The sequence below is a fragment of the Bidens hawaiensis genome, unplaced genomic scaffold (genome assembly GCF_021521415.1).
Source record: "Bidens hawaiensis isolate Kalapana, Puna unplaced genomic scaffold, B.hawaiensis_p1.1 tig00035861_1, whole genome shotgun sequence".
Taxonomy (NCBI): domain Eukaryota; kingdom Viridiplantae; phylum Streptophyta; class Magnoliopsida; order Asterales; family Asteraceae; genus Bidens; species Bidens hawaiensis.
In genome coordinates this window covers 144928-162072 of record NW_027496231.1, presented here as the reverse complement: position 1 = coordinate 162072, position 17145 = coordinate 144928, and the positions used below count along the sequence as shown (strand labels likewise).

The 17145-nt window shown below is 40.1% G+C and overlaps 1 protein-coding gene across 1 annotated transcript; it reads right to left on the bottom strand.

The window, feature by feature from the left end:
* Window positions 1–3286: 3286 nt before the first annotated feature.
* On the bottom strand, window positions 3287–3751 carry LOC143587752 (putative mitochondrial protein AtMg01250). The gene has a single exon (XM_077068949.1). It carries the CDS (start codon window positions 3749–3751, stop codon window positions 3287–3289), a length of 465 nt encoding a protein of 154 aa, XP_076925064.1.
* Window positions 3752–17145: the final 13394 nt, after the last annotated feature.

Here is a 17145-nt window from a genome sequence, read left to right as displayed (position 1 = left end):
TCCTCAAATCAAGAACCGCATGAAAAACCAGAAATTACAACAATATAAGAGGGTAATCGTACCAGTCCTTCCATACATTTGAATTTAGATCTATTTCTAATAAAAAAAAAAACCAACTAGCTTTAATCTTCGCGATAACATCCACCACTTTAACTTTCTTCCTTTGAAAAACCATCTCATTTCTGGCAATCCAAACACACCATAAAGTCGTTAACACAATCCCGTGAACCGTCCTCGTCTCATGTTTCTGCAACTTCAAACCTTTTGTTAAAGAGAGTAAATCCCTAACCTCAAACACATAGAGAGGAGGTAACCTACACCAACTCGCAACCTGATCCCACACCTCCAATGCAAAAATGCAAGCAGTAAATAAATGGACTGATGATTCTGTAGAATCGCCACACAACTGGCAATTTATATCTTGTAAATCATACCTCTCTTCGTCAATTCCGCCCTAGTTGGGAGTCTATCTAGTTCCGCTCACCATGCCAAGACATTGCACTTCAAAGGGATCCATCCATTCCGTCTCATTTGATAGAAATTGCTATAATTCTGATTCGAAATAAATAGTTGTTTAACCGCATATACCGTAAAATTAGATGGGCCACCACCTACCCATCTCCACGAATCCACTCCCTGAGCCCAACCGTAATCATGGATCTGCTCCAAAAGACCAAAAAGTTCTCCAACCTCCTCAGCTGTCGTCGGTTCTCTTTTCCAATTCTATTTCAAATTTTTAACGGTGCTTCCAAGGGTGATTCTGCTTTCAACCATACAATCTTTACATTTTTCTAATCGAAATAGATTAGGACATGATTCTCGAAGAGGCGTTTCCCCAATCCACTGTAACATCTCGGGAATACACTGTTCAATCTTGGGCCAAAAGTGACAGTTCTGAAACTTAAAGGGGTTAAAATGAAAATTTTGGGTTTTCAGACCCATCGCGCTACGCGATGGGTGGACAGGTTATCCCATCGCGCTACGCGATGCAGCTTCCTAAGAAATCAGAAAAAGGGGGCGCCGCGCTACGCGATGATCCAAGAATAAGGGGGCATCGCGCTACGCGATGATTGGGTTAAGTAATCAAGGCCACGTGGCATCACTTCATCAATTGCGGCGTCGCGCTACGTGATGGCCTAAGGAAATGACCTTCGCACTATGCGACGGTCCCCAAAACTTTTCCTATAAAAGAGGGGCTACGGGTTTGAAGCTAATTCATCCCACATTCACCATCACCTTCACATAGTTAACATCGGAGAACGTGCCCGAGTGTCGTGAGGTTCCGAGGTCCATTTTCTTGAAGTTCATGCAAGTATTGGAGATATAATGAGCCGTAGAGAAGTTAAGCGAGTTAGGAGCGAAGTTCTGCCAACTGAGCAATCATTCTGCCTTAGCATAAGTATTCCAAGCATTCACTAAGGTAGAATCTAAGTTTAAGTTATTGTCAATCGTATTATAATAACTTAGACTAAGTCAAGGCTATGGCCTTTAACCTTGAAAATATTTTCTAAGCATTCATAAACTGTTTTCAATAAACATTACCTCTATAAGGGTAATGATATACAAAACTATATTTTTGACGGGCATGTAGTAACTGGAAGGGGGATATCATTAGGAGACTCTTCTTGCCTAAGGTAAGTAATTCGTACGCATCCCAATCAACCGCGGGACCCGTTTACTTACCTGGAGAAGTTTGCCAACATGATAAACTCTATTAGGCCAAAGCATGTTATACCAAACGTCACACTAATACAATCATGATTTCAAAATACTTCACAAACCTAATCAAGTTTAAAACCAGACTTAAATTCTGCAGTCTAATCAAGTAACACCATCAAGGTGATCATTTAAACCTATTTGTTTATAAGTTAACAATCAGTCACAATCGAGAAAGGTTTTTAAACGAGATCACCACATCATTCAGACATACAATCACAGGTGAATACGTTCAACCTTTTTATAACGTGAATACGTTAAACTTTACACTCAGTCAAAACATATTTATATACTATATACGATAGACAGGTTGTTTGTCTTATAGAGTCAGTCAACATTTACATGAGATTACGTGATCTCTAAAACGTTATAATACAAATTAGAGAATAAAACAACTCAGACCGAATACACATGTGTCTGGATCCAAACATAACCATTAAGCCTAAACAGTCAAAGGCTACGTGGCCGCGGGCTAATGGTCATATATAGTTTCTCCTGAATGGGCTACGTGGCTCGGAGACTTGTGTGTGTGTAGGGCAGTGTCACAATACCGGAAATAGAAATATTTTTGCTGAGCAATGTCAAGAAAACTATATTTGTATTATAATTGTTATTTAAAATGCTTTTAGAGTCAACGATTCACCAGCATATCGTTGACGTATTTTTCCCCACATTACAGGAAAGCCAGCATAGTATAGATAGCAAGGCATAAGTGTCTTTATGGAATTAGATGCTCGCAGATGGTGATGGCTCAATTTTAAAGAAAATACTTAATATTATTTTCAAAATTTTCAAAAGAATTATAACAAGAATAAATAGGGTTTGTAAACCAAATACTTGGATATTTATCCAAAAGAATTTTCAAAATAAATTAATATTTTCAAAGACTTCCGCTAATAACCTGTAACTCTGATATATTTTTCAAAACAGATACCAACTATGGGTGTCACACCTAGGCCCTAAGTCGGGGTGTGACATCCACAAATCGCACCAGAACCTTATAGACTTGCTATCTCCAACTGAACCATAGAAAAGAGAATTCAGCTTCCTACCATCTGAAATACATCTTTCTCCCACCTTCATAATCTCTTTCCAACATCCGGAAGAATTGGAGGCGAGAGGAAGTGATGACCAATTGTTTTTACTCCTGTGACATTCTACAATAACCCGCTTCCACTAACTGTTTGCTTCTTTTTTGAATCTCCAATGCCATTTAAGAAGCAAGGCTTAGTTAATTTCTTTAAGACGGCTAATTCCCAAACCACCCACCTTTTTAGGTCTCGCAACTCTATCCCACACAACCCAATTAATTTTGTTGTCTTCACTCGTGCCACCCCAAAGAAACCTCCTCATAATACCTTCCAATTTATTAATCACAGTCATGGGGGCTTTAAAAAGCGAGAAATAATATATGGGGAGATTTTCCAACACTGATCTAATAAGTGTAACCCTCCCCCCGATAGACAACAGTTTGGATTTCCATGATGCTAGACACGTCTCCATCACATTAATCACTGGCAACCAATTGGTGATGCGATTCATGTTCGTACCCACTTTTATACCGAGATAATTAAAAGGAAAAATATCTCTTCTGCATCCCAACACGCCAAGAATTTTCCACCTCAGTATCAGTCGTCCCTACACCAAAAAGGTTAGATTTATGAAGATTGATTCGCATCCCCGAACATAAGTAAAAAACCCGAAGAATTCTAGCAGTCTTCTCCAAGTTTTCTCTCGACCATTCCCCTAAGATAAGCGTGTCATCTGCATAAAATAAATGAGTAATATCTTGTTCTTTCTCTGAAAGTTGAACTCCCGAAAGCTCACCAATCGACTTTGCTTTTTTTAGAACCCACGAAAGTGCTTCCATGACAATCAAGAAGAGAAACGGGGAAATCGGGTCTCCTTGTCGGAGGCCTTTCTCACAATTGAACTCAAAAGTCAGTGAACCATTTACTAGAACCGCCGATCGAACCGACTCCAAAATCCCTCTAAACCATAGAACCCACCGATCCGGAAAACCCATTTGCAACATTATGGATAAAAGAATGTTCCAATTCACATTATCATATGCTTTCTCAAAGTCGATCTTCAATAAAATGCCTTTTTGTTTTTATTCTTAAACCATCCCAAAAGCTCGTTCACAATTACAGGCCCATCTAAAATGAAACGGTCACCTAAAAACGCCGATTGATTCTCCGAGATCACAAACCCTAAAACCTTTTTGAGACGATTAGCAAGGACCTTAGAAATCACTTTACTAATAATCCCTATAAGGGTAATAGGTCTATAATCTTTGAGACCCATAGGAGTGCAAACTTTAGGAATCAAAGTTATAAAAGCCGACCCACAACCAAAACTAATCAAACCTGCCTCATGAAAGTCAGAAAAAATATTAAAGAAGTCATCCTCAAAGAAACTCCAAAATCTCTTCACGAACTTGAAATTAAAACCATCCGGCCCCGGGGCCTTGTCTACCCCACAATCAAACACTGCATCTTTAATCTCCTTTCTAGAAAACGGCTCGATCAGACTCTCCTTATACTCCATTGGCACCTTATTAATACCATCACATTCCAAAGGCGGTCGTACTTTAAACTTTTCTTTGAAATGATCTCTAAAGTATTTTAATACATGTTTCTTAATTAGTGACGGTTTAGAAACCCATTCTCCATCAATCTCTAAGCCAGGAATTGCATTCCTAGCCTTTCTCCCATTAACCATACTGTGAAAGTAAGCTGAGTTGTCATCTCCAAAAGAAGCCCATCTGACCCGAGGCTTTTGCTTTATATCTTTACATCTAAAAATTTCAATCTCTTCGATACTGTTTCTACATTCCATCCACACCCATAATTCCTCCTCTAATAAATCTCTCTCTTCCATACGCAACTCAATATCTTCTTTTTTCGCTTTAAGAATCACCATCTCTTCCTTTTCCTGTCTATTTTACTTAATTTGCAACCCTTCCCTGCTAGCCAAGTAGGTATATTTCATACCTTTCATGTTGTACTCCCTGACTTCTACTTCAAAAATAAAATCATTAAAATCCATGGCCCCCACCGGATCAAACAAAGTAGTTTTCCTGTCTTCGGGAAAGCGAACTGAATTAAATCCCCCAAAACAACCCACCACCCCTGCCCCGATTGAATCACCTGAATAATCTCCTGCCATAGAACCCTTTTAACTGTATTATTCTGAGAGGCATAAATATTCATTATGTTCAACTTGTGATTCCCATCCCGAAGCCAACCCTATGTAACCAAAAAATTATCATGCTTAATCAACTTTCCTTTTGAAACACCATTGAATCCCACATACTGAACACCTCCCCTGATCTACCATCCGCGTTAACCCAGTCAAACTTAAACCCAAAATCACCCCAAAAATCTGCCAACACCTCTACTTTAGGATCTGAACACGTCGTCTCTTGGAACGACAAGAACGAAGCTCCAAAATCTGACTTAATCCTCTTTATCCAACCTGCCTTTCCAACAACCCCAAGCCCACGAATATTAATTGAAATAAAATTCATGACTTACATAATTGTACCCTTTCATGAACAATTGAGTCCACAATCATGTAATCGAAGTTTGCCAATCTCGCACCTACTTTGTCACCAAGATTTTTTGTGGCTTCTACTTCACACATTTCTGATTCACTGCCAACCAACCTCGAGGACTGATTTTTATTCGGACTAACTTGCCTCTCCTCTTCCGTCTGAGCACGATCACCCACTAGAACAGGTTCACAATTTAAATCCAAACTTGCATTAATGCTTTCGCCTGAACCGTTACTCTCAATCCTTCTTGAATTATTTACTCCCAACTCATAATTATTTTCCACCTCATTATCGCTAGCAATATGATCCTCAGCTTCTAAATCATTAAAGTCAACAGGCCCAATATCAATTTCTTTAACTCCTCTTGTAGTAACCTTGGAGCCCAAAATGAACGGGTCCAACCCAAAAGGGTCATCTAGGTCCATGCTTAGTCATGTTTCTTTATGAGGTCTATCATTACCACTTTTGTAATTTTCCAACGAATCCTGCCCCACATCAACATGTTTTTTATTCTTTTTTCTTTTGTTTTTGTTGTTTTTTTCAACATTTAAGTCAACCCAACTACGCCCTCCCTCATTAGATAATGGAAACTCCTCCAAGTTAGAAAATTGACAATTATCATTCAAAACTCTATCATTATTACTCTCCATATTACCCATGATATTAATACCTTCTGTACTTTTTACCAGCGACATAATTCCGGCATCCTGACCATTTTCCGGCGAAGTGTTGGTAGCAACCTGAGAACCCGTTTCAGTCATGTCTTCTTCCTCCGTCGACGAATGAGTATCCTTTTTTCCGGCTCGCAAAAAATCCGGCATCCAATCCCCAGCGTCCTCTGAAACCCACACCATAAACTTCTTTTTTCTCCATGTCATGGCAAACTCACCAACAACCAGATAACCGTCATTGACCGCCAGCCCCACATAATAGTAAGATACATCTGCATACTCGGTTGCATGCTGCGCTTTATGGACTACCTTCCCAAACAAGTTGGCTACATTGTCAATGACCTCGTTCGACAACACATGTATCAGCACCCCTTGAACTTTGACCCAAGCGATCCTTTCGAATGCAAGTTCCTGTCCATTCCAAATCAACACAGATTCAAAATCCTCGCCTCTACCCACGAATTCATATCTTGCCATCATAGCCTATTTGTTTGTCTTATACGATAATAAAAAGTTCATTCATCCCAAATACCTCAGCCCTCCTATCGACAATCCCATCTCTTTCACAATAGTCTTGATGTTCTTAAGAACTTCAAAAGAGGCTGCCTTAAGAACAAGAGTCCTACCATGAAGGTTCTCAAAACCAGAAAGTTTATCATCAAGTACCAGAGTTTTCTTTATCACCTTATCCACGCCTCTATCTCTATCTCCGGTTACCACATCTTTGAAGGACATGGAACCTATCTTGGTAAAATTTGTAAACTGTCCACCATAACCATGTGAAGACGGTAACTTCGTTTTCTTTGGTGCTTCCGGCATCCGTCTCTCGTTGATCTCCCCATCTTCTAAAACAAACCGTTCAATGTTGATCGATAGCTTAAAGTCTCCCAGCCGAATGTTAGACATGCCCCTGACCAATTCAATCTTATTTTTGACATCCAGAAACGAAACAAACCCAAAGCGTTTGCCGCTTTTGTCTCTCTTCTTCTCTATGTAAATATCGTAAATAATACTATGTTTTCGTAAGACTCTGGCCAAATCATTGCCGCTACACCGATCCGGTAGGTTTGTGACGAAAATTTTTGTAAGTCGCCGTTGAATTTCCTCCGGCATAAACTGCCGCCGATCTCCCATGAGTATAGCCGCTTGATTCAGTTACGTCCAGATCCGTCTCGTCGGAGACAGAGAAGGAGACGCCGGTGGAGTATGACAGTGATGAAGCTCTGTGAAGACGGTGGAACCCTTTGACGGCGGTAACCCTCACGGCGGAACCGTTGGAGTTGACGGTGGTAAACCTTACCGCGGGAATGGTTGGAGTTGACGGCGGTAACCCTTGGTAATTAATTATTTAAATCTTTTTTTTTTCTTATATCCATTTTATGGGTGTAATCCTGTGCCAGGTGGTTAGTTTATTGAATTTTTATCTTATCAAAACAAAGAGTTTATCAAGTGATTAATAACAAGAAAGGTTCAAATGATGTAATGAATTCGTTGGAACCTGGTACTTTATTTACATACATATGCAACAACTGTTATGTAACTGTAAATGCAGTTACATGATAGCCATCGCAACGTTAACAAGGCAAAGAAAACAGACATAACTGCTAATCGGTCATGATAACCTAGTTACAATAATACATAAAATTATAAGTTTAAATTTCAAACGACAAGATTATATCATTGTCTAATATCCCTAACCCAACCCTCCCCTCTCTTTCTAGCTTGCCATTTGGTGTGTTTAGCAATAATCGTCTCGTTGCTTCTTGTACTGACAGTGTAGCCTTTCGAAAATCAAACTTCATCCTTTTTCCAAATTTGGCGAGATCCATATTAGTCTCTTCTCATGTATAATGCATAGTGTTTTTTGGCTCGAGCATACACATATTTCAAATTTCTTTGTTCCATGTGGGTTATGGGGCTCACATTCCTCCCTGTCCTTCCGTTTTTCTTCTAAGCAAAATGTTAGCTATTTTAGTGTGATTAGGGATTACGTAGTTGATCAAGCTGTTAACCGTAATATGAATCGAAATAAGTCGGGTGTGGGATGCATACTTGCCTCTGGTAGCAGCAGGGTCAAAGGGGCAGAGCCCTTGGCTGGGTAAACTTGGAAATTTTTTTATTTTGACATATATTGCTACGAGAAATTTAATTATTATTAAATTTCGCATGTAATTTATAAGTTAAAACAAGAGCTTATATTATGTATTTGAAATTCAAATACATGATAAATGTCCCTGGCAGTTAAGGACCTAAACCCTAATAATCGCTTCTTGATCATACGATAGTGTCTCTGGTTCATAAACTCTCTCAATAATCCATTCTCGATTCTTGCTTTCAATTGGGACCACGGATAGTTTTAATATGAAAGTGCTTGTTAGACCCATCTTGTTTATGTTAGTCTTTTGTATTGTATTTATTTCTCTTGGACTTTAATAATTCATTTTGTATGTAATGGCCCAAGGGAAAAACATGTAATGAAGCCCATTGGGCATTTTGGAAATGAAAACAATCTCTCATGCATGCTCCTCTATAAATAGGGAGCATGTCATGATTAGAATAACCCTTTTTACAAAATTATCTAAAACACATAAACTTTCCCTCTCTAACTTTCGCTCGTCTCTCTCTCTCTCTCTCTCTCACTACACCCGAACATAATACTCAAGATCCGAGACCTCTTGGTTGCTTAGTGTGATTTCCGCTAGCACTAAGTTCGGTTGATCCAAGAACGTTGTCAGATCCACCCGTCAAGGGACCTACAATTGGTATCAGAGCGGGTCGAATCTTATGATTCAACTTTGTTCTTGATATTCGGGTTCTATTTCCGCAATTACCCGAACCGAGACGTTAAAGACCCGTTGAAGTTTGAAAATAAATTTGAAGATCTTGAAAATAAAGTTGGAAACAAAGTGGGAAATAAGCGTTTTTGAAGCTTCTCCTTGTAGATCTAGATGTTCGGGATCTACAAGAGCCGGAGCCAGATCCGAGCGTTTCGGGAACCGTTCCGTCAAATCCAGCGACCCTACGGTTCTTCTTCGGCGACGATTCTAGAGATTGGAGATAAACATTAAACTCCGACATGAGTGTCGGTTATCTCTGTTTGTTGCGGGAGGTCGGATAGTGAATCACCGGTGGGTTAGTGACTGGTTGGAGCTCAGTTTTCTGGTTATGGAGATCGTCGGCTGTTGATCGAAGATGATAACCGGAATACATTTTTCCAGCGTGGTGACCTCAAGGTTGTACGGAAGTGGCGTTTGAAGGCTGAAAGGTCCATGCCTTTACGGAAAGACTCTGGTGGCAGCGGTTCACAAGTAGGAAGCAGCCGGTGACCCAAATGACGGGATGATGCTGTTGGTGGTTGTGAATGGTGGCTGAGATGACTGAAACACAGTTTTGGTAAATATGGTCGTTGACAAATGATTACAATGAAGAATTAGGTGGCGGCTAAGTTATTTGCTGCTAGGGTTGGTGTTATGAAGTGTGTATACGAAAACATTCTGATGGAGTGATGGTAACCACAAACTTTTACAAAAGGTATAATTATTTTATTTGGGTTGGAATATTTTGTTTTATGTTCTTTATGGATTAATTCTCTTGGGCTCATTCTAGTAAAATATAGGAGAATTATCATTTGGATTGACCAAACTGAAGAAAGTCAAACTTGTTTGGGTTTTTCGTCATTGTTTAACCGTGTTCAAAGCTTGTTATTTCTAAGGCGTTCGAGAAGTTGGATCCGAAAGGTGAACTTCGAATGAATTAATAAGTTTTGTTCATTTGATCGTTGAATCCGGTAATTCGAAATCGATTTGTGGATATTCGAGCTCTTCTCAACCTATATTGCTTAAGATCCGAGATGGATAAAGAAGCGGGAACTTCTTCATGTATGAATTAGGTGGGTCACACCTTGAGGGGGTGAATTGAAACGAATAAGGGTCGGTTTATCGGGTGATATGTGAAGATGCGAGACGCGGTTCGATGATGTTTTGAGATCACAAGTCAAGGGGGTGATTGTAAGGCTAAAAAGTTGTGACTTGCGATATCAAATTACGAAACCTATTATATATTTATGGTCAAGTTAATAATATATATCGGCGAGAAAACCGGACATGAAACAAGGACTCCGGGCACGCGTTTAGCTTTGACGGGAAGAAAGCTTCTAGATGAAATGATTTTAGCCATAAATATGTCATATTTATTTTTATTAGGTGTGTGTTTTTCATAGTGTAAATCATCCACCCAAGGGGTGCTCACCTTGGGTGGGTCGGTTCGTGTTTAATATATTAAATCTTTCAACCGATAACGAGATCGTTCCTATACTTTATATTTTCTTTATATTATGTTCGGTCGTTTGATTTATGACGGGTGGATTGTAGAGCCACCCTTAAGTTTCGTAATTCGAGTTAAAACGTATGCGTTTATGTATAAATTCAAGGATTTGGATTACTACACTATGTTGTGTTAATGCAGGTACAAATGAGGAGAAAAGGTTGCTCGAGTGTGTTCAGATGAAAAGGAGCAAGAGAGTCAATGCGGGAAGTCAACACCCAAGAATTGATAAAGAAAAATGGAATTTTGAACCGGGTCTACCGTAGCTTACGGTAGCCACTGTAAGCTACGGTAGGGGTCTGCCGTAAAAAGCTACCGTAAACAGAAACTTTCCACCGTAGGAACTTCAGGGCTACCGTAGCTTACGGTAGCCACCGTAGCTTACTGTAGCCTCAACATTCTGATGTCAGTTACAACTCGAAAAAGTGATTTTAAAGGACTTTTGGGTTCCATTCTTAGGCATTCTGATCTAGACATTGTTGTGGGGTGATTTTGGTGCCTTGAAACAATATTTTGGGTGATTTTAATTGGAGATTAACACTATAATCTTGGATTGCTTTGGATTAAAGATTGAATCAATGATGCCAATTATGTGTGGCTAAACCCTTTGGTGTTTCTCTTGGATGTAAGGTTATTCACAATACACTTATGTTTATTGTTCTTGAATTGGATTGGTTATCTAATTGTTGATGTTAGTATAACTATGATGTTTGTTTGATTGTTTGTAATTTGTTCATATCGTGTTAAACCTAGTTTCGTTCTATACGCTCTTGGTGTCATTGACAATTGAGATTTAGTAGAAGGAATTAGGGTTAAGAACATATTAATTGATTAACAAGTAACAACCTCGCGTTCTAGTAATCCGAGTACTTAGTTCTTGATTAATCACAAATAATCACATTGACGTAAAATCAAGATATTATGATTTATCCATTGAACCTTAACAAGAGTGTTGCGTGATAACCCGAATTCCAAGAGAAATACTTGCTTGATCAATTGTTTACAACTTTCGTATTAGTTAATTTAGTTCTTAAAACCTAATCAAAAACCAACTTGAAATTACTTTCTGTCATTTACATTTATATTAGTTTAATTGTAAGCTACTCAGTAACGCATATTCCACAAACTCTTCGTGTTCGACACCCATTTACCACTATCTAATTAGTTGTATTTGGTTTATTTTTGCGGGAGTCTTCGACCTCGTGTCAATTTACCGCACCCGTCTCGAGCGTTTATCAAGAACAAAGCCGTTCGTTGTTGGATCCGGTTTTGGGACCTACAATTGGTATCAGAGCGGGTTAAATCTTATGATTCAACTTTGTTCTTGATATTCGGGTTCTATTTCCGCTATTACCCGAACCGTAACGTTAAATTCTAGAAGTTTTTGGAAATAAAATTTGATGTTTGGAAATAAAGTTTGAAGATTAGGGAAATAAAATGCTCGAAGTTTGTCTAGTGTTTCTAGATCTGGATGAGGTTGCGGGTGGCAGCTAAGGTTCATAGACGCTTCTGAATTTGGTGTGGATGGCTTCCACTTGCTGGGTGTTTCTTTTCAGATCTATTCATGAACTCATAAATATAAGCAAGATTTGCTTGCTAGTTCAGATAGATTCGAGAATTTTGAAGCTTTAGAGAGCAGGAGAGAGACCGGAGCCGCCATTCTGGCAAGACTCCAGAGGCATGGGTCCGCCGGTAGGAAGAGATGGCCGGTGATGAAGTAGGCTGTAGTTCTGACCAGAGATGGAGTTTGTTGAAGATGATGTCGATTAACGGCAACGACAGATCTGTGGTGGCCGGAATGACGGATTACAGTTTCCGGTCGGGATTTTCCGGTGATATGGGTTGTGTTCACAGGGATGAGGGACGATGATTGAAAAGTTGTGCTGCCGGAAAATATTTTTCGGTGGATGTGGCTGCGGCTGCGGCTGCATTAGTAGTGGCCGGAATCCAACTTTCCGGTGAGAGAATTCCGGCGAGGGTCCGTAGGGCCCGCTGATGAGAGTTGGCGGCTGGTTGTTTGCAAGCTAGGGTTTGTTTTTTCCCTTCTAATGTTATTATTATTTTTTTGTTGTTGTGGGCTTGGGCTTTTGGACCAAGGTATGGGCTGTAAACAAATCAAGATTCGGACCATGGGCTGCTGGGATTATTTCTTTTGGGCCAGTTGGATTATTTTATGGTGGATAAATTCATGTGGAGCCGGTTCCTGCCGAGTAAGTTGTTTATTTTTCGTGTTGACCAAACTGGAGAATGTCAAACTTGTTCTGGTTTTTCGTCATTGTTAGACCGTGTTCAAAGTGTATTATTTCCATATTATTTTTCAAGGTGCTTAAAAAGGAAATAATAAGCTTTGCCATTTGATCGTTGTCTCCGGCATTTCGTTGAGCTCATCCTAACCTATATGGCTTAAATATCCAAGATGGATAAATAAGCGATAACTCCTTCATGAATGAATTAGGTGGATCATACCTTGAGGGGGTGATTGACGAAGCTTCGGTTTATCAAGTTGAGTTGCAAAAATGCAAGACACGGTTTGACAATGTTTTTATATCATAAGTCAAGGGGTGATTGTAAGGCAAAAAATGTGACTTGCGATATCAAAGTATGAAACCCGTTATATATTTATGGTCAAGTTAATATTTAATGTCGGCGAGAAATCCAGACACGAGACGAAAACTTCGACGCACGTTTAACATTAACGGGAATGCTTCTAGAATGTTTTTTAGCTATAAATGTGACTTGTTGTCTTCATTTATGTGTGTGTTTTGTATGGTGTAAGTCATCCACCCAAGGGGAGCTCACCTTGGGTGGGTCGGTTCGTTTATGAATATGTCAAATCTTCAACCGATAACGAGATCGTTCCTATTCTTTATGTTATCTTTATATTATGTTCGGTCGTTTGATTTACCGCACCCGTCTCGAACACTTATCAAGAACAAAGTCGTTCGTTGTCGGATCCGGTTTCGGGACCTACAATTGGTATCAAAGCAAGGAAAGGTCTCGAATGGTACTTTGACATTCGATGAGGTCACTCTGGTGGGAACAGCTCAACCACAACTTGCTCAGCGTCTCTCAAATTTGTGATAAGAAATTCTCAACCCTATTTACAGAAAATGAATGTCTTATATTGAAACCAGGTTTTAAAGTCCCTGAAGATTGGATCATGTTGCATACTCCGAGGCACAACGATGCCTACATTCTTGACATGAGAAGCAATTATTCCATGCGTTCTGCTTCTTGTTTGATGTCCAAGGCCTCGGAGAACGATTCATCTTTATGGCATCGACGTTTGAGTCACGTCAACTTTAAGAACTTGAATAAGTTGGTTAAAGGTGACCATGTGAGGGGCTTACCTGTAAAATCTTTTCATTGTGCTGAAAAATGTTTATCTTGCTCTAAATACAAACAACACAAACTCCCTCACAGACCCAAGACAGTCAATTCCATAAACTCCACTCTTCAGCTGTTGCACATGGATCTTTTCGGTCCAATTCAACCAATGGCAATAGGTCGAAAATCCTATTGTCTGGTTAGTACTGACGACTTTTTGCGTTTCAGTTGGACATTTCTGTTAGGGCACAAGGATGAGACATCACAGTTTCTGCTCAGGTTTATTGTGTTGGTTGAAAATCAAACGGACAAGAAAGTGAAAAGTATCAGGAGTGACAACGGAACGGAATTCTGCAACAAGGTGGTGAATGAATTCTGTCATAACAAGGGAATTCTTCATCAATTCAGTGCACCTTACACTCCCGAACAAAATGGGGTGGCTGAACGAAGAAACCGTACGTTGGTTGAAGCCGCTCAAACGATGCTGTCATACTCCAAACTACATTGATTTTCTGGGGTGAATCTATTAACGTAGCTTGCTTTACACAAAATCGTGTGCTTCTGAACAAAAGATTGAACAAGACTCCGAATGAGGTCTTTTATGGAACGAAGCCAAGGGTAAATTTCTTCAGAACATTTGGATGTCCTTGTACCATACTCCAAACCAATGCTGGAACAAACTCCAAGTTTGCTGAAAAGGCGGATGAGTGCTATTTTGTTGGTTATTCTGCCGACAAAAGTGCTTATCGGGTCTATAATAAGAAAACTAGAGTGATATTGGAGTCTTTCAACATTGATTGGCAAGAATTGAACCCTACCGATGCACACAATGGTCCTGACTGGATGTTCAATTATGAGGGTTTGTTCTAGCAATTTCGTGGGATGTATATGACTCCCATTGTGCCAATGGTTTCCCCTGTTGTTTCTGCACCAGTTCAACCTGCCGATGATCAATCTATCCTGATGCATGTTGTATTGAGAGATCTTGGAGATGTTAATATAGCTGCTGCTGCACCTATACTTAATATACAATCCATGGCTAATCAACCAGCCCCGGAAAATAATGTGCAGCCCTCTGCCGACATCACCGAAATGCATGTTGTTGAAGACATCACTGATTCAGATTCTGATTCATATGTGTCAGCCGACAACGATGAAAATGTTCAAGCCGAACAAGCAGAGATACCTCCTGCAGAACCAAGTGTGGTGGAATCCGTCCCCACACCTCCCTTAGAAGAAGATAATCAAGGTCCTGCAATGGAGGTCGATGCATAAAATGTGCAGGTTGATCCCGTCAGAATGAAGCTTCTAATAACACCAGCACGACCTTTGTTCCAGCCGTTGTTGTCCCATTTTATGACAACCTATGGGAAGGTCTCATTGCTCTAGAACACTTGGTCGATCAAGAAGAAGGTGAAATTGATCCTCAACCAAGTGCTTCTGTCCCTGCGACCACTGTTTTTCATCCCATAGAGAGCTTGACCATTCAGCTTGAGGCAACACCAGTCAAGCATGTCGAGCAAGTTCCACAGTTACCAATTCATCGTCGATATCCGACTGAGAATATTATTGGAGATACGTCCGCTGGCATCCAAACATGCAGCACCTCTGGTACTATTAACAGATGTCTTTTTGCTTGTTTTATTTCATAGGTGGAACCCAAGGACTAGAAAGTTGCACTGAAGAGAACTCCTGGGTCGAAGCCATGCAAAAAGAGTTGTTACAGTTCAAGAAGTTGAATGTTTGGAGGCTAGTGAAGAAGCCAGAACATAAGAAGCCAATTGGAACGAAATGGGTGTTCCGAAACAAGAAAGATGACAAGGGGGTGATCATTAGAAATAAAGCCCGGCTTGTTGTGCAAGGCTTTTGGCAACGTGAAGGTCTTGATTACGATGAAGTCTATGCACCGGTAGCCAGACTAGAAGCAATTCGCATCTTTCTTGCATATGCCTCGTACATGAACTTCAAAGTGTATCAAATGGATGTCAAGACTGCTTTCTTGTACGGGAAAGTGAAAGAAGAGATCTACATCAGTCAACCTCCAGGTTTTGAAGATCCAAGTCATCCTGATTATTTTTACCGACTTGACAAAGCACTTTATGGTCTTCACCGGGCACCTCGTGCATGATATGCCACACTGGCCGATCATTTAGTGAAGAATGAATACAAGAGAGGAATCGTCGATCAAACTCTCTTTGTCAAGAAGGTCAAGGGTGATCTGATTTTGGTACAAGTTTATGTTGATGACATTATCTTCGGGTCAACGAATGAGAATCTGTGCAAGGAGTTCTCTAAGATTATGCAGAAGCGTTTTGAAATGAGTTCCTTAGGGGAGATGACTTTCTTCCTGGGATTACAGGTTGAACAAAAGAAGTACGGGACTTTAATCCACCAAGAAAAGTACGTTCATGACATTGTTCAGAAATTTGGTTTCAAGGACTCAACAACTTTCATGACACCTATCGCCACGCGGCCTGTTCTCGCTCCTGATCCATCAGGAAAACCAGTCGATCAAGACCTTTGTAGGTCAATGATTGGTTCCCTGATGTATCTCACTGCAGGTAGACCGGACATCATGTTCCCTGTTTGTCAATGTGCCAGATATCAGTGAGACCCGAGAGAATCACACATGACAGCTATCAAGCATATTTTCAGATACTTGAAGGGTAGACTACGTTTGGGTCTTTGGTATCCAAAGGAGTCTCCATTGGAACTTCATGCTTATACCGACAGTGATCATGGGGAACGCAACTTGGATAGAAAGTCTACATCGTGTGGATGTCAATTCCTGGGAGATCTGTTGATCTCATGGCAATGCAAGAAACAAGTCACTGTGTCCACCTCCACAGCAGAAGCCGAGTACATTGCCGCATCCAGCTGCTGCTCTCAAGTGATATGGATCTAGCATCAACTGCTGGATTACGGTTTGAATTTCTACGGAACCACGATCAAATGTGATAATGAGGCGGCTGTTGCTATTGTTAAAAACCCGGTCCAGCACTCAAAGGCTAAGCACATCGACATCCGAATTCACTTTATTTGTAATGTCCAACTTTTGTTAAGCACTTAATAACAGAAAGCTTTGTTAATAGTTGTGTGTCGTTGAATTAATCGTGTGTTACATATTTGTGAGTTGGAAGTGGGAGTGAGTGGTGGGACCCATGAAACCCCTATATATATAGACCAACCACTCCTTTTCTTTCTTCCCTTTCCTCTCACAACACACAAACACACACACACTCAAGAAACACACACCCACTCTCTCTCAAGACCCGAATCCATTCTGGGATTAAATTAAGGAAGAGTTTGGTGATTCAAGTGTCTTCAACTGACAAGAATCACGTCCAGATCCTCGAGTTGTCAAGATCTGAACTCGAACCCGCAAGCAAAAGGTAGGTTTCGGTTTAAATGGTTAAGTTTTATGGTTAGAATCGGCATGCAAATAGATATAATGATAGATCGGGTTGTGAAATGTAAGAAAAATATAAACTTGGTAAGTTATAACATCTCAGGTGCACTTTGTGATAAAAAGGTGGTGTTTGGACTTTG

Bases quoted from the DNA above. Each gene is read 5' to 3' on its own strand.
- LOC143587752 (XM_077068949.1), bottom strand. From the start codon at position 3,751: ATGTTGCAAATGGGTTTTCCGGATCGGTGGGTTCTATGGTTTAGAGGG.